The 27,914-nt window shown below is 39.3% G+C and overlaps 1 protein-coding gene across 2 annotated transcripts; it reads right to left on the reverse strand.

The window, feature by feature from the left end:
* Nucleotides 1-136: 136 nt before the first annotated feature.
* On the reverse strand, nt 137-24,303 carry HMGCS1 (3-hydroxy-3-methylglutaryl-CoA synthase 1). 2 transcript variants are annotated; one of them, XM_012449527.3, is made up of 11 exons: nt 24,202-24,303; nt 18,181-18,239; nt 8,860-9,317; nt 8,347-8,472; nt 7,378-7,542; nt 6,089-6,254; nt 5,087-5,257; nt 4,465-4,571; nt 3,258-3,383; nt 2,878-3,041; nt 137-1,926 (listed from the first exon to the last, which is right to left on the reverse strand). In XM_012449527.3, exons 3-11 carry the CDS (start codon nt 9,305-9,307, stop codon nt 1,837-1,839), a joined length of 1,563 nt encoding a protein of 520 aa, XP_012304950.1. In that variant the 5' UTR covers nt 9,308-9,317; nt 18,181-18,239; nt 24,202-24,303; the 3' UTR covers nt 137-1,836. The 2 variants fall into 2 exon arrangements, with proteins under 2 accessions (XP_012304950.1, XP_012304951.1); XM_012449528.3 differs by lacking the exon at nt 18,181-18,239.
* Nucleotides 24,304-27,914: the final 3,611 nt, after the last annotated feature.

Consider the following 27,914-nt stretch of genomic DNA (forward strand, 5'->3'; position numbering starts at 1 on the left):
CGTGAAATGATAAATGAAGGGAATGAGTGAATGAACTGAAATGAAATTAATGCCCATATTTAAAAATAGAATATTAGCTGATTTCTTGCCTAAGTTGTTAGTTTAAGAGTGAAAAAGAATACTCAAGTATCTGAAATATTTCTCTAAAACTTTATTTCAAAGTTATTCACCTCACCATTAATAAGGTGTATGATTAATGCTCTGTGCCAGTATTAGCGGGCCTGCCCATTGCCGGCAATGGACTTTGAGAAAACCCATTTCCTGGCACCCAAAAGTTAAATTACTCTTTTCAAAACATACCGATCTCCCCAACACTTGCAAAAGTATTGCATGCACCATTTTCCCACCATTCTTTGAATCAGAACTTACATTATTAATCTACATCAGTGAACGTTAAAATGAAGTCATTTTAACAAATTATGACTGTACAAATCAAAATACTACTAGTTCATATTAGACAAGAGTATCTTACAAACACTACATTACACATTACCTTGCAATTGGAAACATTACTTTTCATATTTGTGTGTTTATTTTAGATAACTGAAACTTCACAGAATTTAACAGCAAATAAAGTTTAAAAAATTTATTCTGTACATTAGCTCCAACTATCTCTATTTTACAATCTATAAGGCTCATGTCATAGTTCAGCACCAAAAATCTACACAAAACTGTTTAACCAATCTTCTTATCCACCCTGTGTGATAGTTTTTGTTTGTTGTTGTTTTTTTTTTTTTAAGGTAAAAGTCCTACTTTCAGACCTTGAAGTGGAATCCCTCTAGTCAGACTACAGAACTAGGGTTGTACCTTCTTATTTTCATTGAACAGATTAAAAAAAAAAAAAAAAAAAAAAAAAAAAGAACTGTGCCACACCATTAATTTAGGTTGTCAGTCTATATGTTGAATTTATAACACTGAAGCATCAGAAGTAACCTAACAATGCCCTGCCCCTATTCTTCCCCTCCATTTTAAATTTTTAAAAAGGCAACCAGAAAAATGTTTCATTTATTCTTTAAAATAAGGTGCAAAGAAGGATTACAACAACAAACTTCCTCATCTACACCTGCAATTACATCTCACTGTTTAGCATAATCTACCATGAGCTGATTCAGGGGCACACCTAGAGCTACATTCACAGCTCCTACATGTACCATGTTTGCTATACCAGAGGCCTGTTCAATGGCAGTGTCTCTCTGTTCAGAGGTCATTACAATAACTTTTGTCACTGCTGGCCTGGACTTAAACAAAATTCCAGATTCCAGAGCCAGTGTTTTATTGTCCCAATTCTTTTTTTCCTCTTCAGGATTTATCAATTTTAGAAAAAGGGGAGGTTTGTCTTGCTATTTTCAAAGGGTTTGTGCATATCACATTTTAAGACCACATTCCCGCAAGCTATAAATGTTTTTCAAAAACCACAGGTACTTTCTGTAATCTTATTGTTAAAAGTACAAAATTCTTACATGTTAAAAAAATTTTTAATTGGAGATTAGTACCTCTGCTTTCTTCTGACAGAAGTACATGATTCATTATACCATGTTTAAAAATCAAACATCATGCGTATGAATGGCCAGAGAGGTATGAAGTTTTACAGAGCCCTTCACATCATTCGAGTACATTTGGCATTGGCCAGACCACAACAGGAAGTATGTCAGCAAACTGAGCAAAGAGACTTTACAAAGTACACGATAGTCATCCAGGCTCCATGTCAGTCACATAAAAATTTACGTAACATGTAATCCTTTAAAATTATCCCCAGACACTCCATTCCTCTAACCGTTCCCATACTCCCAACCCATCCCCACCCCCACCCTGAAGTTTTGCACCTCACAGAATATCTTAATGTTCCCCGTTACTAATGACAGCTGCTTCAGGTTCTGCTGCTGTGGCAGGGAGTCTTGGCACTTTCTTGGCAGGGCTTGGAATATGCTAAAATGAAAGGAAAAAAGGTGTTGGCTCTTAGGATTCTTCGCCCCCTAACCTGTGAGTCATGGTACCAATTAAAGTTTCTGTAAAAAAACTTAATAAAGGACAATTCTGGAGAAGTTTATACTAAATATATATTCTATATAACTTTTCATGAAGGGAACTAAATATCCATCTTCCACCTTATAGTGAATTTAATTTATAATTATCCATATCGGGGAGAGAGGAAGCCTGCCACAGAGACCCACCACATATAGTATTTCACTTGTTACATCTTGTATTTGCAACTCAAACACTGGTGGTTTGACTTACTAACTAATTTGTTTAATAGCAAAAAGCAAGATTATGCATTTATCAAACTTGTAATAAGCAGATAAATAAGTAGTTTCAAGGTTATAAAGTCCTTATTTATAACCTGGTTTCAACACTTACTAGCTATTATAATCCTGGACAAGTAATATAACTTCTTGGAGGCTCATCTCTAAAGGGAGGACAGTATCATTTATAAACTTCAAGGAGGTTGTTGTAAGGATTAAATAAGAAAATGTAAGTAAAGTGCCTAGCATGTAATAGGAATTCAAATCATAGCTATGACTGTCACTCCTTGACAATGTGAGGACAGATTTTGACGATGATCTGGGATGAGATGTGAAAGAATCCTTGTCTCTCTACTCCATCTCTCACCAAGACACATACCACAAATGAACCTTCTCTCTACATCAGTCTTCCTTTAAACCCTGGTATCATTAGTAAAACCTGGTATACACTGTATATTCTTAAAATACTAACAATTCAAATGCAAAGCACTTTATACAATTGGAAATAGCACAGCTAGAATCTACTCCTAGAGCCCTTACTATGAATTACTCTGCTTTACTGACATTTCTTTAAGTTGCTAAATCCCAGTAGGTCTCCTAAACCCTAAGATACGGAGATGGGAACTCTTTTACTTACCTCAGTTGCTGTGTTTGAATGCACAAGTCCTACTCCTTCATCCAAAGTGTCGTCATTTGGAGTGGGACGCCGAGCGTAAGTTCTTCTGTGCTTTTCATCCACCCTAACTAAGTACCACGTTCCTTCAAAGAGTGAATCTATTGAACCCTGGGGAATATAGTTGACTAAAGGAAAGGGAGAATATCTATAATTAGTTATAATATGCAACTCATCTGGTAATGAAACTAAAGATAAATTTCACATATTCCTACAATTTTCACTGACATCAGATTAGTACTCAGTAAAGTCTTGATATCCTTATCTTATATGTAGCATCCTTAATAATATCAGCCCTCCAAATAAGCTTTTGGGTTAACTTAAAGACCATTTAATATTTTTACCCAAATGATGGGTGTCCTCTCTGAGCTTCATGTTTTCAGCAAAGACATCTGGTGCCACACACGTTCTTGAATCAAGCCTTGATTTAAGATCACATAAACTTGCCGTTATTTTATCAAGAGTAGATCCTAAAATAGGAAATAATTCCAATATTAAAAGACTTAAAAAAAAAAAGCATGTCCAAAAGAAGCCTAAGTAAAATGTTGCCAAATGAGACAAAATAACTTTTCATTTTTGTTAAAACTACCGGTACTGATTAGTTAAAAGATAAGATGGTATCTATTTGACAAACTTCCTATGATCTCAGACTAGAGATCTATTATTGAGTATCTGCCAGTAGACAAGTTAAGAAACAAGGAGAATTTGAAACTGTAAATAACTTGTCTACAATTAATCCATGATATAATTATTTTATTATTTGTTACAGAGTTGGGGTCTCACTATGTTGCCCAGGCTGGTCTTGAACATCTGGCCTCAAGCAATCCTCCTATCTCAGCCACCTGAAGTGTTGGGATTATAGGTGTGAGCCATTGTACCTAGCCCATGGTATAGTTTTAAAAAGTAATGTCAAGTTTTCATCAGTTTTTCTCTACATTTTTGCTCTTTCCTGCTCAGGGAAAGCACAAAAGTGGCCTTAAATATAGCCAAGACCATAAGCCTATGAAAATTAGATAACTTAGTCCTATCCTTTATTCAGATAAGGTAGATTTTTTTTTTTTTTTTGGATAAGGTAGATTTTTAGGGTAGAAAGTAAAAACCTATCTAAAGAAGTAATGAAGACTAAAATATTGTAATGATCTATGGGACAGATTCAGGTGCTCACTTGAGAAGTCTACTAAATCAACTTCCCTACAGTAGTTCTAAATACATTCTTTTTTTTTTTTTAAGACAGAGTCTTGCTCTGTTGCCTAGGCTGGAGTACAGTGGCATGATCTTGGCTCACCACAACCTCCCTCTCCCGGGTTCAAGTGATTCTCCTGCTTCCGCCTCCCAAGTAGCTGGGACTACAGGCCTGTACCACCTCATCCGACTAATTTTTTGTATTTTCAGTGGAGACTGGGTTTCACCGTGTTGGCCAAACTGGTCTTGAACTCCTGACCTCAGGTGATCTGCCTGTGTTGGCCTCTCAAAGTGCTGGGATCATAGGTGTGAGCCACTGTGCCTGGCCTCAGTTCTCAATACATTCTTGTTGAAAGATTCAGCACTTACCTGGTGTAGCATCTTGTGTAACTTTAAGAGAGTAGAGAGTGGCAGCCAAACCAGAACCATAAGAAAACACTCCAATTCTCTTCCCTGCTAATTGCTGAGGTGAGTACCTATGAAGGGTGTAAAAATAGTTAAGAAGTTTAATAGATCCAAAGCTACAATGTGTGGCAAGCTATGCTAGTAGGAATAATATTCAGGCTGTAGGTTAAAGTAGAATCTAACTTAAAGATCTTAAGGATCTAACTCAAAGTGTTAATATTACAGGAGGGAATCTAACTTAGTTTTAATATTACAGCATGTGAGTTTTCATCCCGGGAATGACAGAACTTGTGAAAGTTATGCCACAAAACAAGTTACTTTGTCAACCAGGGGTTTATGGTTTAAGAATTAAAAAGAACATGAAAACAGGACCTGGGAAAGCCAGTATGAAATTAACAAATACTTCTGGAAGAACTGTAGCCTCAATCCATACATCCTTCAAGTCAATGGACAATAGCAGATTTGAGAGCCTCAAAATAAAATTTTCTGTGATCTACCACCAACATGCTTGACAGCAGATCTGGTCTTAGAAATCTAACATCTCCCAAACAAGGGGAATTAAGTCGTAGGTGAAATTTATACTTACTGTGCTAGAACAGATGCAAGGGAACCATATACTGAAGATGTGTACATATTTCCATTTTGATTTGATACAAGCAAAGATGCCTTTGTTTTCTGATTGAAGAGTTCAGAACTAGCCTTCATAAATGCCTTCTCCACATCTCTATCAAAGTAGGTGTCTTCTAATTTAACATCCCTGAAAGGTTTATTTTACAGTTTTACAGTGTTCAAAGCCTATGTTTTTTATTATACTAAACAGCAGGCCTAATTAGTATTCAAAGCTGTAAGTGTATATAATTGTTTTCCCATTTATTAAAGCCAAGTAGCAGCATTTTAATTGCTATGGAAATCATAACAGTTGTACATATATGGTTCTTTTTCTCAAATGTTTCAGAATCAAGTTAAGACTGCTTGATTTGAATAGGTTAATGGACTCACTGTAGCTTTGTCACTGAATAGAATTACTATTTCAATTCCATAATAATGTCTATTTAATTAGAAAAGTCATGGTATTATAAGAGCCAAGTCTTAAAAGTCAAGTATAATTTTAGCAGATAGAGAAGGGACACATGAGGCACAGGGAGAAACAGAATGAATTGAACATGCATAGCATGCTAGGGAGCCTAAAGTGAGAAACACACAGGTGGAGTACAAAAGCCGACTTCAGCTGTGGCAGTGTGCAGGATGGAAAAGGGTATGGGGGCAGGGCGCTGAGAGAGGCAAGGAGAGCAGTGAAGAGGCTGCTGTAGTGAATATAGGCCCTTGTGCAGTTATTTTATCGTGACAACATGAATGGAGCTAAAAGAAAGAAATCAGAACATCTGAGTCGAAATGATTAAAGGATTTCTGCAGGTAAACCTCCACCTCTCTGGACTCAGATTCTTCACTGATGAGACATATAGATTAGACCAGACAACGTCTAAGATTCTTTTGACTCTCAATTTCTCAGGTCTGTACGAATACTAGCTTAACAGATATTAAAAATACTCTAATATAGAAGGGAAAAACTCAGAATAACTCTTCTTACCCAAAGGCTTCCAGGCCACTATAGATAGTATTTTTATCTCTATTTTGGTCATTAAGGAAGTCATTCAGCAACATCCGAGCTAGAGATTTCTGAACCAGCTTACAATACGGTGAGTGAAAGATCATGAAGCCAAAATCATTCAAGGTAAAATCTTTATCATTTCCCTCTGAAAGATAAGTCCAAGGAAACTATGAAATTCATGTAAGTCATGAAATCTTAAAGTTTGACTTCAGAATAAGGTGAGGAAATTAGAAAAGGAAATTAGAAAATTCGACTTTAGAATAAGGCTAGTTTAAACAGCAACCACAAATACACTGTATAATGAAACCTCTCTATACCTTAAAATGTACATTTAAAAAGACATTCAAAGATGAAACAATATATAGTACTATGTCACTAATTTTCAAATTTAAGAGTCATACACATTAGCAGGTTATATAATCAATTTAGTGGATCAGGACTAGTATTTTTTTTTTTTAAAGAGTATTTTAAAAAACAAAAGAGAGTAGAAAAATAGCAAACTATTATAACCTGCAGCATGGGTAAGTAATGTCATGCCATTTTTGTTTCAGTCTGGTATACACATATAATGTAACATGTACTTCTTTACTGTGGGTCCTGATAAAAAAGTTAGAAAATCCCTGTTCTGTTAATACACACTGCAAGAATGCTTCATATCCAGAGCCACTAAATTCACTGACATTTCTTATTGAATATGACTTTTAACCCTTTCTCACAACCTCTAAAAAGCAAAGTTGGACTATAGAAAAAGTGTGCTTTACGTAATAATGTGTTATGATAGCACTAACGCAAATACTGAACTTTCAGTGCCTCATCAACATTTCCAGATTAATGATGACAGTAAAAAAGCAAATACAAATTCACAGGTCAAGTGCAAAGAGATTATGGTTGGGGGAAGATCACTTCAGTAATTTATTTTCATTAGTTTTCCCTAAATCGCAGCTGTACGCCAAAACCTTGTTAAAATACCTCTCTCAAAAGATGAACAAAATTCAAGTTACCTTCTTTCGCTCCACTTTGATTTTTTTACAATGGGTAAACTGACTTAGGTATTTTTGCAGAGATATACCTCATTTCCAAAGTTCACCTCTTTAAGTAAACTATACTTTCCCAGAAACTACGGGAAAATGCTATTTCGTGAATGAGGAATTAATGGTAAAAGGACATTAAATGAAGAATGTCCACAAAGTAGTTGCTCACCAAAGATAACTAGTACATTACATTGCTCTCAACAGATACCAAAACCAAGGAAAATGGGCAAAACTCACCTTTCTGCCATTGGGCACGGATCTTTTTGCAGTAGACAGAATAGCAACGGTCTAGTGCACTGAGGTAGCACTGTATGGAGAGCTTTCCATCTACTACAGGATATTCAGATAGCATATCAGGCTTGTAAAAATCATAGGCATGTTGCATATGTGTCCCACGAAGTCCTATTAGAACCAAAAAGAAGATATCTATATATTTCTGCTTATTGATGTCTGTATGTTAGTCAGTATACTGCATTATCTAAGGACCTTCCTTAATTATCTGATCAATTCTCACCACTTACAGAAATCACAAGACGAAGCCCATATGTGAAATGATATATAACAGTATCGATGGACAGTCCTAACTCCTTTGGTATACAACTCTCTATGCCAGTTTCATAAGTCTAACAAAGATCACAGTTACTCTACTACACTGAAGACAAATTAAACTTGCCAGTGATTATGAACAAGTTACTATTTATCACTTAAATCCTACATTAACTCACTTCTCTGTAAAGTGGGGATGACACCACCGACCTCATACAATTGCTGTAAAGATTAAATATGGGCCAGGTGTGGTAGCTCACACCAGTAATTCTAGCACTTTGGGAGGCTGAGGCGGGTGGATCATCTAATGTCAGGAGTTCAAGACCAGCCTGGCTAACATGGTGAAACCCCATTTCTACTAAAAATACAAAAAACTATCCAGGCATGGTGGCACGTGCCTGTAATCCCAGCTACTTGGGAGGCTGAGGATGTGGTTAGCTGAGATTGCACCATTGCACTCCAGCTTGGGCAACAAGAGCGAAATTCCGTCTCAAGAAGAGAAAAAGATTAAATACGATAACATACACAAAGCTCTTAGCAGGTGGTAGTACCTGCATTTAATGAACACTCAGTAAGTGACAGCTCCTATTTCTATTTTCAAATTTCTTAGCATATTGTGCTAATAATTAAAAAAAAAAACCCACTTTTCCAAGCACTTACCTCGTTCAAAAATTAAAGGAGCATTTGGCCCAATTAGCAGAGCTACTGCTCCAACTCCACCTGTAGGTCTAGCATTTCCTGTGGCATATACAGCAATATCTCCCGCAACTACCAGGGCATACCGTCCTGAAAAATACTTTTTGTTAATTTCACAAGAAGGTAGTCAACACTATAATCATACATGGAAATTGATATGTTATATTTTCCCCAGAATATGCTTTTCCCATCTTTGATAAAGAAAGAAAATGCTCTAAATTTTTTAAAAATTCATCTGCCAAGGCTCTGTCATCCATCTGACTACATCTGACTACCTTTTGAATAGACCATACATTTGTCCTACAAGATAACCAATTCACAATTCAGATAATGACAGACAGGTATGATATCTTTCTCAATCTATCCGACAAGTATAAATAACAAAAGTTTGCATATTGCATTAATTAAAGTGTCATTTGGGTCTATTCAACCTCAGAAAAAAATTTTGGGGGCAGGGGGAATAGTCATGTAACATACCATCCCAAGAGCTGGACTCAATCCAGTTAACAGCATTGAAGACAGCAGCTGTGCCTCCATAGCATGCATTAGTTGTATCGATTCCTTCTACATCTGTATTCCCAGACTCTTCAAACAGCTGCATCAAATTAGTCTTCACTGACTTTGATTTGTCGATGATTGTCTCTGTTCCAACTTCCAGCCGCCCAATGCAGTCATAGGAAAGGTTATTTCTCTCCATAAGATTCTGAACCACAGTCATGCAAAGAGAGTTGATATCTTCTCTATCTGTGCAGAAGCCCATCTTGGCCTGACCCAAGCCAATGGTATACTTGCCAGCATCTACACCATCATATTTTTCCAACTCTGCTTGATCAACATATTGAGAAGGAAAATAGATCTCAAGGGCAACAATTCCCACATCTTTTGGCCAGCAAGCTTCTGCATTCAAAGGAAGCGACCCAGGCATGGTGAAAGAGCTTTAGAAAGGAAAAACAGAATAACATTGTTTTAGGTTATAAGTTGCTGGTTTTCAAGTTTGAAATTGAGAAATAGATATTAAGAGTTTAGCAATCACCTGAAATATCAGTTTAGTTTCTTTAAGTTTAGTATTTAGGGCCGTCAACTGTATACATGTGACATAAAGTAGCATTTACTGTATGAATGGAATATTATCATTTAAAATTATAGCCTTTTAGAAAGGCTTCCATTTTATTCAAAATTGGGCGTCTCTAGATTTAAAACATGATTATTAGAAGTAAACAACACTCAAATAAGATTTCCTATATTGTAAAGAACTATAAAATAAAATACAATGACATTTTGAAATATGGCTGACACATCAGAATTACCTGACCAGCCAAAAGTTTAAATAAATCAGTCATTTATTCATCATAAACCAGCCCCTCTTTTTCAAAAACGGACTAAAAAGTTGTGTCTAGACTTACTTAGCAATAGTAACAAAAATTGCTAGCTACTCAAGACCACTGTTGGGCACTTAACCTATCAGAGCTTCAGCTTCTTTAACAGGTTGTATCAGTCAGGAAAAGAAAAATTACTCCAGATATTTCAAACAAAGGGGAGTTTAATACAGGGAAATAGTTACAAACTTGTTGGCTGGCCCGGAAGAACTAAGGGGGAAAGGTGGTTATTCAGATCCCATGAGCCTACACTCCTGCTGAAGCTGCTACAGTACTAGCACTTCTTGCAGCTGAGCTGGAATCCAGAGACCCAAAGTCCCACTGTTGCTGCCGCCACTGACAAGAACAAGAGATACCTTCTTCCCACCTTCTAATCTTTCTTGAGTACTTCCATCAGCCTTCTAACCAGAACCCAGATAGCATAAGAACCAACGTGTAGTTGCCAGGCTTTGAAGAGTCGCACAGCTCCTCAGTTTTAGAGAAAGAATCCCAAAACCTAAAAGTCTACAACTCAATTTCCTTTTTAGGTATGACATAATTGGATGGTGCTACTTAGGTGGCAGAATTTCATTGACCCAAAGGTCTTGCTTTATGAGTTACCTGGGCCAAACTGATTCATGAACATTCTGTATCACTTGTTTGTCAACCCACCACTAACTTGATACCTAAAAATGAAAGTCAATTCCTATATTTATGTCATTTGTCCTCTGCCACTCTGCAACTAAAGGTCTTAATGGGCCAGGTGCAGTGGATCACACCTGTAATCCTAGCACTTTTGGAGGCCAGGTAGGAGGAACAATTGAGCCCAGGAGTTCAAGACCTGCGTAGGCAAAACAGAAAGACCCTATCTCTTAAAAAAAAAAAAAAAACCTCTGCCTCCCGGATGCAAGTGATTCTCCTGACTCAGCCTCCAGAGTAGTTGGGATTACAGGCATGTGCCACCATACCCAGCTAATTTTGCATTTTTAGTAGAGACAAGATTGGCCTTGAACTCCCAGCCTCAGGTGATCCGCCCGCCTCGGCCTCCCAAAGTGCTGGGATTACAGGCATGAGCCACTGCACTGGGCCAAAAAATTTTTTAAAAAATGAGCTGAGCATAGTGGTTCATGCCTGTAGTCCCAGCTACCAGGGAGGCTGAGGCAGGAGGATCACTTGAGCCCAGAAGACAAGGCTGTAGTGAGCTGTGACTGCACCACTGCACTCCAGCCTGGGTGACAGTGAGACTGTGTCTGTAGAAAAAAAAAAAAAGCCTTAAGGGATACCAGCTGTATCTTCCTTCTAAACAGAAGTATCATTTTTTTTTCATTCATCCAAACAATGCCAATGTTACATGCTAAACATTTGGGATGTTTAATGGGAGACCTCCTTATCCTCTCAAATACTCACTATTTTATGGGATGAGAGAAAAAACACATGATAATAAACAAGTAACAACACTGAGAGCCACATTTTATTATGGAGAACCATCTAACCCAGCCTGGTGGTAGAGCAAGGAGTGTAAAGGAAAGCATCCTGGTTACAGGGGCCTGACTTGAGCCCCACAAATGGATAGAAGTAACCAGTAAAGCACTGAAGAAACAGGGGGTAGTAGATTTCCAACAGAGTGAACAGCATGAAGAAAGACAGATTACAAGGAATGATAAAAAGCTTTACTTGTTTATTGGAATGAAAAGTGAGCCCCTGTGAGTGGGGCAAATAATAGGTTAGGAGAAGTAGGTAAGGGTTGGGTCATGAAGGTTTTGGTATGCTGAGGCAGGAGGCTAAATTTATCACGAAGATAGTAAGAAGCCATCCGAGAGTTTAAAAAAGGAATAATATGGTGACATTAGTTGTCAGGTCAGTGTTTTTCCAACTCCAGAATCAAATTAGTGGATGGCAAGCACACACTTTAAAAAATGAAACAGAAAATAATACATGATATAAGATTGCATGGCACAGGGTAAATGTAAGGATTTTTCTTGAATCAACCTTTTGTTTTAATTATTCATACATATATAAAGTATACCTAAGTTGCAATACCAAGTATATTTTTTACTGGGGGCCACAGTCGAAAAGTTTGACAGCTACTGTTTTATTATCACTAATGCTGTTTTACAGTCACTGGTACTGTGAATGGATGAATTAGGTAGCTGACATGGCAGTCCAGATAAGACATGGGTCATGAACTAGAGCAATTACTTACTACATGTGGAATGAAGAGGAAGAGTTTCCAAAAACATGGAAAAAGCAAAAGAACTGGCAGAAACTGTAATTGACTAGGTATTAGGGAAAGAAGAAAACGTATAGAATGACTTCCAGATTTCTATCCTCGAGTGTTTTATGACTTGACAAGCACACTGTCAGATACATTAAGTGAACAGAGACCGTCTCCACTTTGCTCTACCCCTACTTTTTCCACACAAACCCTGTTTCCTTTATGTCATTTTCCCTGGTAAGTGGAGTTCAGCCAAACCAGCACTCAGAACCACCACTGAGGAAGTGAAGAGATCAGGCCCAGACAAGTTGCCTTTGGTCCTGCCATTTCACCAACACCTACATACATTTTTCCAGTTAGGTTTACCTATCTACTTCCTTCCTATATGGGACTTAAGACATGATTCTTATCTTTTATGTGTACAATCTATAGCAGAAAACAAAGAGAACTACTCCAAAGTCAACAATCAAGGATAAATGCTAAATACTACCCATCTTTCCCCATCTCACAACTACTTACCTACATAACCTTTCCTCTTTTCTTTACTCTCAAATTATTATGTTCTTTATCCAAAAACATTAAGTATTTTCTTCAGCAATCCACCTCATGCTTCTGTTTATTGAAATCCTTTATAGCCCTACATCACATAGGTCACATACTACCCATGAAAACTTTCTAAATTTCCTTTTGCATTTCTTGCCTATCCTTCTACATCATCATACTTTGTCAATGAAAAGTCACTTTTTTGGGTAACATTTCAGAAATTGGGATTCCTCTTACATTTGCTGTCAGACAGAAGCCAATTATGATGCTGTCACTGCTTACACATGGGAAAATAAAAATTGCCAGCATCAACATTTGCAGATGACAGTCAAGAGCCTGAAAAAAATTCCCAGAAATACTACTGAAGCACTCTTTTAACCCCCTAGGAACCAAATGGACTGGGAAGAGAATAGATGGCAGTGAATCCCTAAGCAGGAGTCAAAGTAGGTTGGCTTTGCATAGTTGCAAAGCTGAAGGCCAGCACCAAAACCTTCCCATTCTTATTTGGACTCTTGAAAGGAATGCTACATCATCAATTCTCTTGGTGGCACAGAGGATGTTTTATGGAAAATTACAAGTATTACAAACAATTCAGAAGGTAGCCTCTAAGTATGAGGAATTTAGTGATTCCTTATGTGTTTTTTCACTTGTATTTTCCATCTTTTTTTTTTTTTTTTTTTCCAAGACGAAGTTTCACTCTTGTTACCCAGGCTGGAGTGCAATGGCGCGATCTTGGCTCACCGCAACCTCCGCCTCCTGGGTTCAGGCAATTCTCCTGCCTCAGCCTCCCAAGTAGCTGGGATTACAGGCATGCGCCACCATGCCCAGCTAATTTTTTGTATTTTTAGTAGAGACGGGGTTTCACCATGTTGACCAGGATGGTCTCGATCTCTTGACCTCATGACCCACGCGCCTCGGCCTCCCAAAGTGCTGGGATTACAGGCATAAGCCACCGCGCCCGGCCCTGTATTTTCCATCTTATTGAATGTGCAAGTGACACATGACAAAAATCTATGTCTAACTCTAAAAGAGCTCTTTAAAAAATTCTAAGTAATCAAAAAAGCACTGTATCTTAATTTAACTGACAATGAAATATCTTAAATTTATTACATCCTAGATTCTTTAGATAGTATGAATGACAGCATTTAGTGTTTCAACTATGTTACTTCCCAAATATCTGCCTGTGTTATGGACTGAAAGTCTGTGTCCTCTGACCAAATTCATATGTCGAAGCTCTAACTCTCAATGTGATGGCATTTGGAGATAGGGTCTTTGGAAAATAATTAGGTTTAGTCATGAGAGTGGGGCCCTCATGATGGGATTAGCGCCCTTAGAAGAAGATACCACAAGAGCTTGCTCACACTCTCACACTTTCTCTGTGCCATGTGAGGACACAGTCACCTGCAATCCAGAAGAGCCTTCATCAGGAACCAACCATGCTGGTACCCTGACTTCCAGACTCAAGACATACTATGAGAACATAAATGTTTGTTGTTTAAACCACCCAGTCTATGGTATTTTGATGTGGCATCTAAGCAGATTCGTCTGGTCACCTCAACTAAGTGCAAGTTCCATAAGGTCTCCTCATGTCTTAGACTATTGTATGGCCCATTTTACCAGGCACAGTATATATACCGTGGCTAGTCAATTCCACAACGGAAGGAAAAACCCCTAAACACAACAATCTACTTCCCAATTATATCCTCTTAACTCCCAAATTACTGACCATATTTCTGTACTCAATACAGGAAAAACAATGTCATCACCAACATTCAGGGACAGGAGCATAAAGACTAAGGGAGGCTCATTCTTGTTAAAACCTAACAAGAATGATAAAGATAAGGATAAAGATAAAGATAAGGCTCTCTTACATTCCTACTCCCTTCATCTTCAACCCCTTTCCTGTATCTCCAACTCAAATGGAAGACTACTGCTTTTCTGGATATGAGGCACTTGAAATGCTCTACTCATCCATCCTCACTCTGAGCCTCAACAAACTCTCCCCATCAATTTTTTGAAAAAGTTGGTGCCCACTTTGCTGAAGTTGAAATGAAAATATAAAAGGGCTGTCTAATATGCCACTAAGCATGGATTCTAAGTTTATAGTAAAATAAGATACTAGATAGCCCACAAGAGATCTACAACTACTGTTAACAGAAAAAGGCTAGTCCATAGGCTTATCAGCTCCTACATATGATCTCTCAAGTCACCAAAGTAGGAGTAACCACCTTCCCAGACTTTCCCACAAGGCTACCCTTCAGATTCTTTTTAACTCTTCAAACTGCTGTAAGCATGCTGAAGACAGTATGGTCTTCCTTGCCTAGTTCAGGGGCTTTTAACACTATTGGAAATAAAATGAACAGGTATATATCTTTCTGAAGGTATAAATCAGTTTGCAATATACTTGTGCACACTAACAAATTTAGTTTAGTAGCAACTAAATTTAAGAACATCACGTAGCAATACGGGCAACATATTTAATCATCTTTGTAATGCTTGTACAATTCTCTATAAAAAGTTATAATGCAAGTCTTCAATTTCAGAATTAATCCGTATTTGTCACACTCTGACCAGCTCTGATCAATTCTTTGTATTATAGCACTTCTAAAATAAGATACAACTCTATCACTCCTAAATAGCGTACGTTAAATACATGACTTGTTTCATTTGAAAACAAACAAACAAAAAATGTAGGTTAACTAAAATCCACATACATCAAATAGAAAGTGAATTCCAATTCTGACCTTGGTAGAAAAAAAGGAACATTTTTACATTGTCCAACTCAATATTACTCATCCTCTGAGGGTTTCTGACAGCCAATTTGTTTTCCATTATGTTCTTGGTAAAAAGCCATCTAATCTTAAATATTGAGTCTTTGGTTCAAATTGAGAAAGAGACTGATTAAGTAGACAGGAAAATTAATACAGAGAAGTAATTGCTTTCATGACATTTAGAAGAACAGAAAGTTAATAGAGTTTCTGGTCTCAAATGTTACTTTTTTTTTCTTTTTCTGAGACGGAGTTTTGTTCTTGTTGCCCAGGCTGGAGTGCAATGGTGGGATCTCGGATCACTGCTACCTCTGTCACCGGGTTCAAGCGATTCTCCTGCCTCTGACTCCCAAGTAGCTGGGATTACAGGTGTGTGCCACCATGCCTAGCTGATTTTGTATTTTTAATAGAAATGGGGTTTCACTATGTAGGTTAGGCTGGTCTTGAACTCCTGACCTCAAGTGATCCCAAAGCACTGGGATTACAAGCGTGAGCCACTGCGCCTGGCAATGTTACTTTTAACTCTCCTATTAAACATGTGCTCTTATATTGTCCTTTAAAATGCTCTCTGAAATAGGCTAGATATAAGAAGAAAAGACTAGCTAAAGGTCTGAGGTGCTCACATTATGGTATTCATTCTTCATCCTGTCAGAGAATAGAATATTCTGGTTAATTCACTATGTTAAGAATAAAGGGATAAATGAATCACCAAAACTTTCTAAGTAGAATTTTAAAAACCTGATGGTTAAAAAAAATTACATGTGTTTTTAATTTTTTACAGATAATGCATTTTATTTATTTTTTTTTTTTTGGAGACGGAGTTTCGCTCTTGTTACCCAGGCTGGAGTGCAATGGCGCGATCCTGGCTCACCGCAACCTCCGCCTCCTGGGTTCAGGCAATTCTCCTGCCTCAGCCTCCCGAGTAGCTGGGATTACAGGCATGCGCCACCATGCCCAGCTAACTTTTTGTATTTTTAGTAGAGACGGGGTTTCGCCATGTTGACCAGGATGGTCTCGATCTCTTGACCTCGTGATCCACCCGCCTCGGCCTTCCAAAGTGCTGGGATTACAGGCGTGAGCCACCGCGCCCGGCCCCAGATAATGCATTTTATTATTTTTCAGAGTACTGTATGCATAATAAGTCTAAGGATAATAATGAAGATTCTGTATATAATAAAATACATACATTTTATTTTTAAATTCCATTCTTAAAAAAGGAGAGAAAAGGCAACTTTACCAGAGAACTTTGTAAACCTTTCAAGTCTTCCAACAAAGTAGTACTAACAGAGGACTCAAGTCTTAAATTTCACTGAAGTGAGGGCTCACGCCCTCTGGTGGACAAAAGAAACTCCATACCCTACTTCGAGAGTCAGTAAAGCAAGGTAAGGAATTGCTAATGTTCTTTGAATGCTTCCTGCCTAGAACAAAAAAAAGGACCAATAAAATTAATATGAGAATAAATCTGGAAATGAAAGAGAATTGGAAAGGGGAAAAATGGGGAGGGAAACTAGGTGAGGACACTGGTGCAAGGGAAGTCCTAACCTAGCTCCTCAATGGCTGTGTTGGGGAAGGACTTCAGCATCACTCCCTCCTAATTGAGCTCTGCCTCTGCTCTCTCCTCTGTCATAGGCCAACAGTTATCTTTCCAAACTGCATGTCTAACCATTGTCAAGATGCTGCAGGTTGAGCATTCCTAATGCAAAAATGCAAAATCTGAAATGCTCCAAAATCTGAAACACTCTGAACACACCAACATGATGCTCAAAGGAAACGCTCATTGGAGCATTTTGGATTTTGGATTTTCAGATTGGGGTGGTCAACTGGTATGTTTTCCTAAATATTCCAAGATCCAAAAAAATTCAAAATCTTTAACACTGCTGGTCCCAAGCATTTCAGATAAGGGAAACTCAATTTATATTTCATATTCTGCCAAGCTTCTCCTCTACTGTTTAGGCTTAGCCTCTCTGCATTAAACAAGGAGTTTCTGCAGAGCAGGAACCGTGCTTTGTTCATTTTTGTGTCCCTGGTACCCAGCCCACTAATTGGCATATGGTAGATGCTAATGTTGAATAAATGAAATTGTACTAGACTTCTAATCTAAATCATAATCTTGAAATACAAAAAAAAGCAGTATCATAAGAGAAACACTCCCTGGCAATATGAGAAAGCAATGGCTGCAAATAATTAGATTACTAGTTGAAACACATTTGCAATTACTGTCCATTCTCACATAATTTTTTTTTGAGACGAAGTCCTACTCTATCGCCCCGGCTGGAGTGCAGTGGCGCAATCTCGGCTCACTGCAACCTCTGACTCCTGGGTTCAAGTGATTCTCTTGCCTCAGCCTCGGGAGCAGCTGGGATTATAGGCACCAGCTACCATGTCTGGCTACTTTTTTTGTATTTTTAGTAGAGATGGGGTTTTGCCATGTTGGCCAGGCTGGTCTCAAACTCCTGACCTCAGGTGATCCGCTTGCCTTGGCCTCCCAAAGTGCTGGGATTACAGGCATGAGCCACTGTGCCCAGCCCATTCTCATGTAATTTTAAACATTCATCCACAGCCCAGATAAATATCTTTTGAGGCTGTAATTTAAAAAGCACTATTGGCCGACATGCTTACTGGTGATTGTTTCTGATTAAGTAGTTCATAGTTACATTTTATTATATGTACTTTTTCTCTTATAAGTGAACACTAATTTCTAAAATTCATTTCTAGATGTTAAACATTCATCTAATAAACACAAAATTAGTCTCCTGAAGCATTACGGCATTAACAAAATTTTAAAGATAAGGTAGAACCCTAAAAGGGCCTTTAAGAACATAGGGCACGAACAAATTGTTATTGCTCTAGGATAACAAATTTCCTCCTTCCATTAGAGAGGAACACTTTCCTTAAGCAGCATGACAGGATGCCATACCTGTGTGAAGGATAGAGAACTGCAGTCTCCAGGTCTGTCACTGTTTCCTCCTTCGGGCACTAGGAATTTCAAATAAGAACTTCTTTTAAAGTTATAAATCATTACCCAAATTCAGATACTAATGAGTCCAATTCAAAGTGAGTTAAAATAAGCAATTCCTTATCCAATTACATTATGCAGAATAGAATTTGACATTTGCTTAGAAAAAAATCATACCTGAAGCTTATAGGACATTTACCCCCTTATTTTATTAGCCCTTACAGTGGTAGGTTCAGTGCTGGTAATAAACGAATATAAGAAGCCCACTATTGTGTGAAAAGAAACCAAAAAAACCTCAAGGAAATAAGAAGCCCATGTCACCAATTCAGGCTTTAAACCAAAGTTTTCAAGAATTGGGGGAAAGGATATAAACAAGTTGTAATGAGTTAGCAAATTTCTATAGTAAAGAGATCTATGCATTCAAGAGTCGGCATTGCACTTAAGAGATTGTGGCTTTGGAAGCAATTTTGGGCCTCAGTTTCCTCATCTATAAAATGAAGCTAATATGTTTGCCCTCCCCAGATCATTGTGAAGGATTGCTGAGATGATAAAATATGTGAAAACACTTTGTAACATAAAGCACCAATACACTGACTATTACCTTAGTTCTTATAAGTGTCTTTCAAAGAAAATAAAGGTATTTTTTCGAGCAAGACCTAATCATTTTCACTTATTTTCGACACTGCCACTTTCACCCTCTCAACCTTTTACAAGTTATTTCCCCCTTAGTGCTTATGTTGAAAAATTACGCATTTAGACAAAGGAGCATTAAACATTATGTAAATTAAGTAGAAATAATTTGCAAAGGTGACTGGAACATATTCTTCAGTCCATCTGTTTTCAAAGACTGATTGTTACTTGAGACAATAGCTTCTACGTTTAACACAGCATATACCATTTCCTTTGCTCTCTAATTATTGGCAACTTTAGCATCTGTTCTTAACGGATTCACTGGGGACTACATTCAGATGTTATTAATATTTAATAAAGCTTTACTATTTTGTTTACATAACTGCATAATTTAAGAGCTCTTCATAGCTGTAGCACCTTGTACTTCATTAACTAAGTTTACTACCCACTTATCCCTCCCAAAAAGAAAGAAATCTTGGGCCGGGCGCAGTGGCTCACGCCTGTAATTCCAGCACTTTGGGAGGCCGAGGCGGGTGGATCATGAGGTCAAAAGATCGAGACCATCCTGGCCAACATGGTGAAACCCCGTCTCTACTAAAAATACAAAAATTAGCCGGGTGTGGTGGCATGTGCCTGTAGTCCCAGCTACTCGGGAGGCTGAGGCAGGAGTATTGCTTGTACCCGGGAGGCGGAGGTTGCAGTGAGCCAAGATCGTGCCATTGCACTCCAGCCTGGCACCTGGCAACTGAGTGAGACTCTGTCTAAAAAAAAAAAAAAGAAAGAAATCTTGAGTTTTGTAAGCAAAGACTACTACAATATTCCAAAAAAGTCTCTAATTACAGCACAATACCTATTTTGAGAAAATAACCTATGTTTTGTTTTTCATTATCTCAAATTATGCCTCTCTCCTCTGCAAATTAAGCAGACCACAGAGACCAGTTCTTATTGGTGGGGGAAAAACATGATTCCTTCTCCATGTTAAGACTATTTAAATAATAATATTTCTTCTTGATGTTCATGTACGTATATGCATTTGACACTACTTGTGTCAAAGACATTTCCCTTGAACTGCTTATATTCTCTCAATTTTTTTTTTTTTTTTTTTTTTTTTGAGACAGGGTCTCCCTCTGTTACCCAGGCTGGAACGCAGTGGCATGGTCACTGCTCACTCTAACCTCGACCTGCCAGGCTCAAGTGATCCTCCTGCCTCAGCGCCCCCAAGTAGCTAGGACTAGAGGCGCATGCCATGATACACAGCTGATTTTTTCATTTTTTGTAGAGATGGGGTTTTGCCATGTTGCCCAGGCTGGTCTCCAACTCCTGGGCTAAAGCAATCCACCCACTTTGGCCTCCCAAAGTGCTGGGATTATAGGCATGAGCCACCTTGTCCGAGCCCCTCTTTTCATTTTGATTACTTGAATTGGAAAGGGAGGTTGGGTAGGAGAGACACAGAAAGCAAAGAAGAAATAAATGGAAGATTCAGAAAGGACTGCTGTGTCACTTAAAGATAACATGATCCGAGTCCATATGATCAATTGTGAAAGAGACTCTCAGGAGAAAGAGGTCTGGAGACCAGGAAAAGAAATGAAGGCAGTAAATGGCAATTTGAGGAGGAACCAATGAGTGGGATTAGGTTTTCTGTAGTCTTCTGCAGTTCTAGGGGATTGGGGGGTGAGGCGGGTTTCTCTATTCTGACTAAACCAGTATTGCCAAAGTCTCAAGCATATCACAAGCTTATTTCTAACAGGTCTTTTCAGAGTGAGTGACAGAAGGAATCAACAAGGGTCAGGAAGCAGTTAATGAATGGTAAGTAGCCAGGCAGGTTACCACAAAGCAGGTTTGCAGACTCCTAGGATGCAATATAGGCATTTTAAGTTTGGCAAGGACTAAAACACAAGAATGAGAAGACTGCCTAGGGCAAATCAGGTCTATGCAATGATGGTTTCTTCCAGAGTTAACTCAGAGCTCTGAATACTTTCTTCTGGTTCCCTCCTTAGCCTTGATTCAAACAGGTGGTTGGAGAAGTTCATTAAATATAAGTAGTTACCTGTAGGTCTTTCTCACTATTACAGGAGATAAATCTAGGAAATTAAGAATAAGTTGATAACCTTTCTTCCTTAGGAGTAAGCAAGTAAAAACTACTGTTAGGAAAGACTTGCCCAAACCTGTACACTCTGGTATAGTTCTCCAAGTAAAAAGCATGGATATCCCTGCCTCCTCCCAGAGTTACTGGACTATCAGAGATTCTACTCATCTTCAAGGCCCTGTTCTAAGTCACCTCTTTCTGGAAGGTTTCCAAGATAATTCACACAGAAAATAAGTTTTCTAATCAGGGACCTGCATGTCTACACAAGTAGGTCATTCACATCCAAGTCTACATAGCCTACTCTCTATGGAAAACTAATTATGGGCAGTCTTCTTATACATACAGGATTCCTACACTTCTATTGGGAGAGGGGCTATATTTTGATTTTTTGAAATCCCTTTAAGACCTTGAAGTAAAGGGTACTCAATTGCCATATTTTTCAGTGGCTGAATTTGGAGTTATAACTACTAGAGGACAGATCTTTTAGATTTAATACTTGTAGCAGCCCTCAGTAGTAAGTGCTTTCTGCTATTACTTTTTAAATTTATTACTGCTCCTTGCACAGCAGGGTTACTCTATAAGCAGTGTGTCCAGGATAGCCTGCTATCACTTTTGAGATGAGCTACAGCACCATAGTGTCCAGGAGTTTAAAGAAATTGGCTCTCTACTGCTACGGTTCAAGGCAAATGGTAGGTTCCAATTGTTCCCAGATCCCAAGGTGAAAAATGTAAGAAGGCCAAATGGAATCAGAAGAAATAAATTTGTTGGTCTTACAATCATTTCCATATGCACCCACACACAACCACAAACTCTGCAAAGATGAAGGCAAGACTTCAAGCTTTGAAAGATTAGCCTCTCCACTACTGATATAACTACACTCAGTTGACAGACATTAATGAACATCAACACACGCCATGCATTAGGGTGAAGAGATTAAGAATTGAGACCTAGCCAGGTGAGGTGGCTCACGCCTGTAATCCCAGCACTTTGGGAAGCCGAATCAGATGGATCATTTGAGGTCAGGAGATCGAGACCAGTCTGACCAACATGGTGATACCTCGTCTCTGCTAAAAATACAAAAAAATTAGTTGGGCATGGTGTCACATGCCTGTAGTGCCACCTACTGGGGAGGTTGAGGCAGGAGAATCACTTGAACCTGGGAGGCGGAGGTTGTAGTGAGCTGAGATCACACTGCTACACTCCAGCCTGAGCAACAGGGCGAGACTCTGTCTCAAAAAAAAAAAAGAAGAAAAAAAAAAGAATCTAGTCCTATTATTAGGACTAAGGACATGTGTCTCACCTTTAAATCTATACCGTCTTCTTGAAAAAGATAAAAATATCACACATCCTTCTATGATATTAGGTTCTACAGTACTCCAGCATAAAATTATAAGACTATATTCCTTTCTAAATGAAATTAGAGATTCTGATATGTAGCAAAACAAATTTCTCCAACCACATCTCCTCATACCCAATTCCATTGGATTATGGAAAACCTAACCAGGTTTTAAATTATTCTAGAGGACCCAGGAAACCCATGTTACAACAGTATCTGGGGTTTTTGCATTTCTTCTGAGAAAAGCTATCTAAAATCTAAGTCAAAATCTCAAAATCAACCCACATTTAAAAGAAACAAGATGTAAAAACAATCTGAAGGAATATTTAATTAGAAAAACAAAATTAAAGCAAGTCCCAAATGATGTGGCCTACAGCTCCCAACATAAAATATCCTTTTACCCTTCCCTCCCCCCAGCACAGGACATACCTTCTAAGTGCTGGGGTTACTGATTATACTGGAATTGAGCTGAACTAAATTAGAATTGAATAAAGGACAAACTTACACACTGAGGTGAGAAATATCTACAAAGGTAGACATAAAGCAAGCCTTTCTCTCTTCCCATAAGGTATGCTATCCCTGCCCCCTTCTCCACACAAAAATAATTGAAATTTAAAAATAAAGTTTAAAGAACATAAGCTCTTTAGGTGTCTCAAGTGCAAAGAACCACTAACAGGGATAATGTTAAGGACTTTCAGCTGCCTCTCATCTAATAGTATCTGTGCAATAAAGTCCAAAACCCATCTCAGAAGGAAAAAGCTGTTAACTCTAGGAGCACTTCTATTTGTCTTAATTTTGTTATCTTGTCATTGTTTTTCATGATTCATGCCTGAAACAGAGCAAATGTTAGTTAGCAGCAGCCAGAACACATCATCCTACTGCAGCAGGTCCGCAAGAGAATCCTCGGGAGGCTGGGGGGCTGCAGCAGAAGTGAGCAGTGAAAGCAGCTAGTGATGGATTAAAGCTAAGGGCATAGGGACAAGCATGACAGACAGGAACGACATCACATTATCTGTTCCCCAGATCCCTCCTCCAAAGTGGATCAGAATAATCATTTCTCTACTGCTGGTCAAGACCAGACGCGCGTTTTCAGACTCCATATACTTGCTTTGAAATATCCTTAGCTTAACTCAAAACCTACTTGTGTGAGGACTCTATGAGTGCTTGTACATTACATTATATCACCTATGGCTGGTCCCGAAGCTATTAGCAAGAGGGAGGTGCGAGATTTCAGAACGCCAAGGAAGCCTAAATTTAAAAACGCAGACATAAAAAAAATATGGAGGCAGGAAGGCGGGAGCCAGTGATCTATGAGATCTGAAGCAAGTACAGACTAAGCTCCGGTACTCAGCCAGGTCTAAATCACGGTTGTGAACGCTTTTTTTTTTGCACCTGAGCTGAGGAAGAAAAGTAATGCTACCCGCTTCCCTTCTTTCCATCAACTCTATATGTGGCAGCAGGACACACCCCCTGCCAACCTACCAGCCTCCGCCTAAGAAGATGTTACCCATCCTTTGGCATCCACCTTTAACTAAGGCTCTGGAAACGCCCTGGCAGCCCAAATCTTCCATCTCCCTCCTGACACCCCTCACTCCCCTCTTGGCGGTCACAGCTGCCTCTCTGGCACCTGCAACTACTATATCGTTAGAACACCTAGCCCTCAACTCTCTCGCGCGTTCTCCCCTCCGCGACTCGCCTGTGTCCTCGGCCCTTCTCAGATCCGGCACGGTCGGCCTCAGGTTCCTGGCGAGGAAGCCCCCGCCCGGCCCCGCTCACAGTGCTCCATCCTCCCTGGCAAGGTCCACACCTCCGTTCTGACCCAGAGTCCGAGCTCCTTCGGGCCTAGTCAAGGACACCGCCTCCGTCTGGCCCACACCCCGCCCGCGGCGCCTCCGCAGCCCAGCTCTCCTCCCAAGCGCGGGATACTCACCAAACGTGACCGAGCGGCAGCAGAGGAAAGTGAGCGAGCCGCGAAAGGACAGTCCCCAGCGGCTCTCCTCCGCTACCAGCTTTATAGCCACCAACCCACCCGACTCCAGCACCGCCGGTAGTCGCTGGGAGGCGGGACAGTGGCTCCTGCAACCAATCGCGACCGGTACAGTTGCCCGGCAGCGCCCGCCCTCCAGTCCGGCTTCTACCAATCAGAAGGAAATTAGAGGCGGTGACTCGCTAAGATTTTCCCTCGTGGCTGGAAGGGCGGGGGAAAGGGGTGGGGACAAAGTATCAGGACCGAGGAAGTGGTGTGAGACACTGACGTGTGGTGGCACGAGAGCCCACCTGCCAATGACGGAGCAGCGAGAGACGGCGAGAGCCAACGGGAGCGGAGTGAGAGGTTCTCCGACCAATTGGGGCTAGGTGAGAGGAGATGGGGGCCAATGGGGACTCCGCGTCCCACCACTGGAGAGATGGTCAAGTGTGGGAGGCGAGTTGGTCCCTGCTTGGGAGTCTGTCAGGTTGCCTAGCAACCAGAGCTAGGGTTCTCTTAAAGATTTCGGAAATACTGTACTTGATTTGAATTCAATCTTAACGTTTTCTAGCAAAGTGTGCCTAGATTACAAATTGGAGCAGAATACTTCACCCAGAACTTGTATATGTGTAAATATTTTAAATACCCAATTTGTAAATACTCAAATATTGTCTCCTTTATTCAAAACTACCTTCAATTTAACTAAAAAAAAGAAAAAAAGAAAAACAAAAACTGCTCTTGAAACAATGCTTTCTAACGAAACCTAAAACAAGATAGTTTCAGGACTAGGTATCAGTGAGGAGGGTGCAGAGCCTTGCCTGTGAAGGGAAGTTGATACTGAATTCAAGGATTTTTGCCAGGCCATGCACTCTAAGGAAAGGGACTGCATTTGGCCCTTTCCCCACTGTATCTTCTGAGATTGATATGTGGTAGGTGCCAAATAAAAGGCTGTGGAAAGAGGGAAGGGGCCGCATAGTTATCTGCATAGTAAATCCGTCAGACAAGGACTGCCTAGCTCCCCAAGAAAACAGAAAGGAGCAATTCAAGCTAGAGGAAATCACTGAAACACTATTTGGAGGAATCCAAATGAGGACACTTGTGGCTTTGCAATAAACTCTGCCTCTGTCCATCAGAGAGAGAGAGAAGCCATAATACTTAGCTTTGGTGGGGGACCGTGAGTGAAGTTCAGAGTTGTTTGTGTCTCTCCCCATCTCACTTTCATTAACAGGAACGCTATTGATAAAGGGTCATTGGTAATTCTGTGATTCACACAATTATTGTTATGGAAGTTTTTTTTAACCTAGTTAAAAACACTATAGATGCTAACCTAGTAAGACACATTCTCAGTAGCAAAGTGGCAAAATATATTGGAAATGGAACGACTTCGAAGTGGTGGCATAAGGGGAAGAGGACCATTCAGTAATGATTACCATTCCACAGTATTGCCCATGACGTTCATTCTGTAATGCATGTCATTTCATACCTACATAAAGTAACTAGATGATAAACAGAAAGAGAGAGACATTGCCTGATTGTGATCAACAGCAATTTGGGGTGGGGTAAGAGATTAAAATTCTTGGCATATTGGAATATGCTGAAAGGCAGTAAGGACAAACCCAAGAAAGAAGGTAAGTTTTGTCCTTAGAAAGAAATCACAAATAATTCCAACTCCAGGAGTACACAATAGGAAATGATTAGCCAGATGGTCATGAGAATGACCATCTTATACAACTGGAAATTTTCACAAGGCACAGACTGTCTTTTTGATCCAATTAGTCTTCAATTAAGCAAAGTGAGCATGGTTATTGATTACTGGGAAGCCAAGCAATGGAGAATGAAATGGGTTAGTAATTAGATATAGAAGATCTCAATTGAATTAAAAAAAAAGTCACTGGATTCTATGAAATATTAATGTATAATAGATTATAACAGGCTACCCAAATGTCAGCTATGGCCCATGCAATTTAGGGCAAAGTATACATATATTTATTATACAAGGGACTGCTAGTGTTTTGAGCCATGATTTCACACAAGCACAGTGAAGCCAATGTCATATTTGAATGTGCATTTTGAGACATGTTAAAATATATTTTTATGTATTGTTTCTAAATTTAATGCCAAATATATTATTGGTCAAGCACCGTAGATGCTATACTTCAAAGGTAAAGTAAAATGTGTTATACTGCCTCACTTTGAAAGAAAAACAAAACCTACTTAAGAGACAGGAAGATATTATAATGATAACCTTTAGTATTATAAATTCTTCTGTTGAACATTCACTTTTTACCTACTCTGTGGAGGGCTTGTGTGTGACCTCTGCTGTCCAATAAGGTAAGAACTAGCTACATGTAGCTATTGAGCACTTGAAAGGTGGCTAGCCCAAAGTGAGATGTGCTGTCAATGTAAAATACACACCAGATTTTAAAGACTTGATAAAAAAATTATCTCATTAATAATTTTTATATTGATTACATGTTATAATGATAATATTTTAGCTATACTGAGTTAAATATTTTGTTTAAATTTATCTGTTTCTTGTGAGTTTTTAAGTATGGCTATTAGAAAATGTGAAATTTTACATGTAGCTCATGTTTGTGGCTCCTTTTTGTGCTAGAAAATAGGACTGGGTAATTGGAAGATATAGACTATCCTGAGTGCATTAAGACTGGAGGAGAGGGAAGGAGAGGAAAAAAATTATAGTAAGGGGCTGGGTTTCAAACTACAACTCAAAAGCAAAAAGTAAAAAGGCACCAATCTTTATTTTTTTGTAAGGAGTCACTGGATAATGGGAAGGAGGGGTTGGTGTGGGAAGATTCTCAAATTTGCTAATTAAAGGTGTTTCCGTCTTTCTGGTTTAGACGGCCTTATTTTGCCTAAATATTCAGTCAATTTAAAATTTAACTCCCCATCAGGGCTGTTTCTCCTCCAGCCTTCTACTTGACAGGATGACATCTGGGTTTTTTTGTTTTTTTTTTTCAGATGGAGTCTCCCTCTGTCGCCAGGCTGGAGTGCAGTGGCGTGATCTCGGCTCACTGCAACCTCAGCCTCCTGGGTTCAAGCAATTTTCCTGCCTCAGCCTCCCAGGTAGCTGGGACTACAGGTGCATATCACCATGCCCAGCTAATTTTTGTATTTCTAGTAGAAACGAGGTTTCCCTGTTGGCCAGGATGGTCTCAATCTCTTGACCTTGTGATCTGCCCACCTCGGCCTCCCAAAGTGCTAGGATTGCAGGCGTGAGCCACCGCGCCGACATCTGGGTTTTATGGAACTTACTGGATTGATGTTATATCAGAAGAGGGGGCTCGGCCCTACATGTAAGTTTTTGTACTGGCTTTCTGCTGACCAGGCCCCTGTTTTGGCTTTCTCTATGCTGTACAATCCTAAGACGCACCACAGCTTTCATCTGATGCTCTCATCTGCCCTATTACAGCCCTCAGCTACTGGCTCACTGGGCCCTCTTTGCAGCAAATTTTTTCAATCCTGCCAACCAGAATTTCAGCTGTCTCCTGACAATTAGCAATTGCAATATAGTTCAGGTGCTGTACAAAGAAACATGTCCAAAGGATAATGGAATTCAAAGATGTATCTAATTCAGCCTGGTGGTAAAGAAAGACTTCCCCGAGCAGATTTGTAAATCTTTATTGAACATTACAGTGTGCCAGGCACTATTCTAGGTT

This window comes from Aotus nancymaae, unplaced genomic scaffold (genome assembly GCF_030222135.1).
Source record: "Aotus nancymaae isolate 86718 unplaced genomic scaffold, 86718_ANA_hifiasm-v0.15.2.pri h1tg000014l, whole genome shotgun sequence".
In the NCBI taxonomy this organism is placed as follows: domain Eukaryota; kingdom Metazoa; phylum Chordata; class Mammalia; order Primates; family Aotidae; genus Aotus; species Aotus nancymaae.

Excerpts from the sequence above, each read along its gene's own strand:
- HMGCS1 (XM_012449528.3), bottom strand. The coding sequence starts at position 9,307 with ATGCCTGGGTCGCTTCCTTTGAATGCAGAAGCTTGCTGGCCAAAAGAT. Across the intron at positions 5,258-6,088 it reads AGTGGCCTGGAAGCCTTTGG|GGATGTTAAATTAGAAGACA; the intron begins GTAAGAAGAGTT and ends TAAACCTTTCAG. Across the intron at positions 3,384-4,464 it reads TACACAAGATGCTACACCAG|GATCTACTCTTGATAAAATA; the intron begins GTAAGTGCTGAA and ends TTCCTATTTTAG.